General features: G+C 37.5%; 1 protein-coding gene across 1 annotated transcript in view; it reads left to right on the top strand.

Annotated features, from left to right (window-relative positions):
* The window catches only part of hdhd2 (haloacid dehalogenase-like hydrolase domain containing 2), a 10,388-nt gene that overhangs the window by 4,379 nt on the left and 3,027 nt on the right, over positions 1 to 2,982 (top strand). The window contains exons 5-8 of the mRNA XM_050052475.1: positions 478 to 562; positions 1,530 to 1,695; positions 1,971 to 2,021; positions 2,335 to 2,398. Of these exons, the coding sequence (XP_049908432.1) occupies positions 478 to 562; positions 1,530 to 1,695; positions 1,971 to 2,021; positions 2,335 to 2,398 (366 nt within the window). The remainder of the gene's footprint in view (positions 1 to 477; positions 563 to 1,529; positions 1,696 to 1,970; positions 2,022 to 2,334; positions 2,399 to 2,982) is intronic.

The raw sequence follows: 2,982 nt of genomic DNA on the forward strand, positions 1-2,982 counted from the left end.
GAATTTTGCTCTAATGTGAACAATTGGAGTCAATGTAAAAATGGCATTTTTAAACATCAGTTTTTCACTTATGGAGCAAATCAATCATTGTTACAAACAAATTACCAACATCTCCATGCTGTCTAGATGCAATATGTGTATTTTCAGATTTTTGTCTTAATAACTGAATTTTTTACAGTGGTTTAAAATCTGCTTTTCCATGCATGGATGGCTGCTAAACCTGCACGTCTGGCTTAGTCAATTTGTGAAGCTACACATGAAATGTCACTGACTAATTAGCTCAGTGAGATAGAAATTGATTCTTAGTCTCAGAGTTGTGGGTTCAAGCCTCAGCTGATGCAAAAGGCAGATTGTGTTGCTAAATTCCTAAATGTCTTCCAATTCTTCTGCTTGTTGCTCAGAATTGCCTAAAAATGCCCGGACCTGACCCATCGCTGCACAGCAGCTATAATCTTAATCTTGTCTTTCCATTTCCAGGTATCTCCACGTCGGAGCCAAACGCGGTCGTCATCGGACTTGCTCCCGATCACTTCAACTATGAAACACTCAACAAGGCTTTCAGGTGGGAGACTGATTCATAAGACTCGTCGTTCAGTGAATCACAGAACATATGAGTTCCTATTTTTTTGGATGTTCCTGACGGGTTATGTTACTGTCTAGTCTCTAATCTCGCTTGTACAAAAAAAAAGCAAAATCAAGTTTTTAATTTGTCTTTTTATGCCTCTGCACCTGCGATAGCCTTGGCCAGAGGCTTCATGTTTTTTGTTTGTTGATCCATCTGTCTGTCCGTCCGTTCATTCTCAAACAGGAACATGATATCTCAAGATTGCCTTGATGAAATTTCTTCAAATTTGGCCCAAATGTCCTCTTGGACTCAAGAAGATTAGATATTGGGGGTTATAGGTCTGAGTTCAACGTCTTTGTGACCTTATTTGTCTCATTCTTGTGAACGCAATATCTCAAGAAAGCCCTTAGGGAGTTTTTTCAAATTTGGCACAAACTTTGCCTCGGACTCAAGGATAAACTGATATGAATTAGGTGGTCAGAGGTCAAAGTTCAAGGTCACTGTGACTTTGTCACAAAAAACAACCTTTATTTATCTTATCTAATATGTAACGAACTTAACTGAAGCGGACTGCTGGGAGGGAATGAGGCTTTACTCTGTAAATGCCGTCTAAACTTTGTTGTACTTTATTGTCTTTCTCCAAGTTATTATTTTTGACACATACAGTGAAGCTTGTTAATCACGTATATTTAAAGCCATACATGGGCTGGCACCCCAGTAAATTGCTGAACTTCTCTGCCCCTACTCCAACTCCCGACCTCTCAGATCCTCCGAACATTGTCTTTTAACTTTCCCACGATCAATGCCAGTGGGTAAGGGAAATCGTGCCTTTGTGGTAGCTGCTCCAAAGCTTTGGAATAGCCTTCCGCTCTAAATCAAATGCTCTTGTTTTAAAATGTGCTATATAAATAATTGTTTTAAAATGTGCTATATAAATAAACTGGATTTGATTATTTCTCCCCAGAATGATCCTGGATGGAGCTCCTCTCATCGCCATCCATAAGGCTCGGTACTACAAAAGGAAGAATGGTTTGGCCCTGGGCCCCGGGCCCTTCGTGACAGGACTAGAGTACGCTACAGACTGTAAAGCTACTGTGGTGGGAAAGCCGGAAAAGACTTTCTTCACACAGGTTAGACATTGATCATTTTACGTTTTTCTACCTTTTTACTCAAGAAAAAGAAAGGGAGGCAAAATTTGTATTTATCACAAACATTTGAAACATAATATTTGAAACTGAACTCATGATTTGCTGTTTTCGACAAACTGTAGTGTCCTTTCATGTCTGACGTCAGTATTTCTTGTGGGTTTTTTTCCTTTTAGTATTGTCTGAATTGATTTTATATTAATGAAACTTGATAACCTCTAAAGAAGCCCTCATTTTCTTTTGTTTGTTTCTTTAAACAGGCTCTGTCTGATTTGGGATGTAGCCCCAATGAAGCTGTCATGATAGGAGATGTAAGTATGTTTCCAAACCTGACACCTGTCACGCAAAATAGAAAATTCTTTTGAACTAAATATTGTTCTATGAGACTAAATTTCTGTAGAACATACCTAAATTGTTAATATATGTGAAAAAAAATATTTATCAGGTTGTAGAGAACTGTTGGAACTTCTACCCCAAATAAAATAAAATTTGATTAGGAAGAAATACATTTTAAACAACTTATAACCATTTCCACAGCAGCCAGTGAACATGAGTGCAGTGATGTGTACACTTTATTAAAAGCTCGTTTGCTGTGGTTTGTGCCCCGTTGCTGTTTTCCCATAGGATGCCAGAGATGATGTGGGTGGTGCTCAGAACGCAGGGATGTTGGGGATCCTGGTCAGAACTGGTGAGACGAAACGTCCTCCTCCAGTTTATTCTCATCCTTCCACCAGTTTCACTTTCAGTTCTTCCTTTTCTTGTCTCCACGTGAACTTACCTGACAGCAACTGACTGATGGATACTAAGCTATGACTTTTTACATACCATACTTTGACTTTTTTTTATTGGCGAACTTTACTTTGACTTTTTTTTTCGTGTTTTGTGAGGACATACTATACTATGACTTTTTTCATGATTTTAGACGACATACTATACTATGACTTTATTCATGGTTTCGGACGACATACTATACTATGACTTTTTTTCATGATTTTAGACGACATACTATACTATGACTTTTTTCATGGTTTCGGACGACATACTATACTATGACTTTTTTTCATGATTTTAGACGACATACTATACTATGACTTTTTTCATGGTTTCGGACGACATACTATACTATGACTTTTTTCATGATTTTAGACGACATACTATACTATGACTTTTTTTTCATGATTTTAGACGACATACTGTACTATGACTTTTTTTCATGATTTTAGATGACATACTATACTATGACTTTTTTTTCATGATTTTAGACGACATACT

The sequence above is a fragment of the Epinephelus moara genome, chromosome 9, assembly GCF_006386435.1.
Source record: "Epinephelus moara isolate mb chromosome 9, YSFRI_EMoa_1.0, whole genome shotgun sequence".
NCBI lineage: Eukaryota > Metazoa > Chordata > Actinopteri > Perciformes > Serranidae > Epinephelus > Epinephelus moara.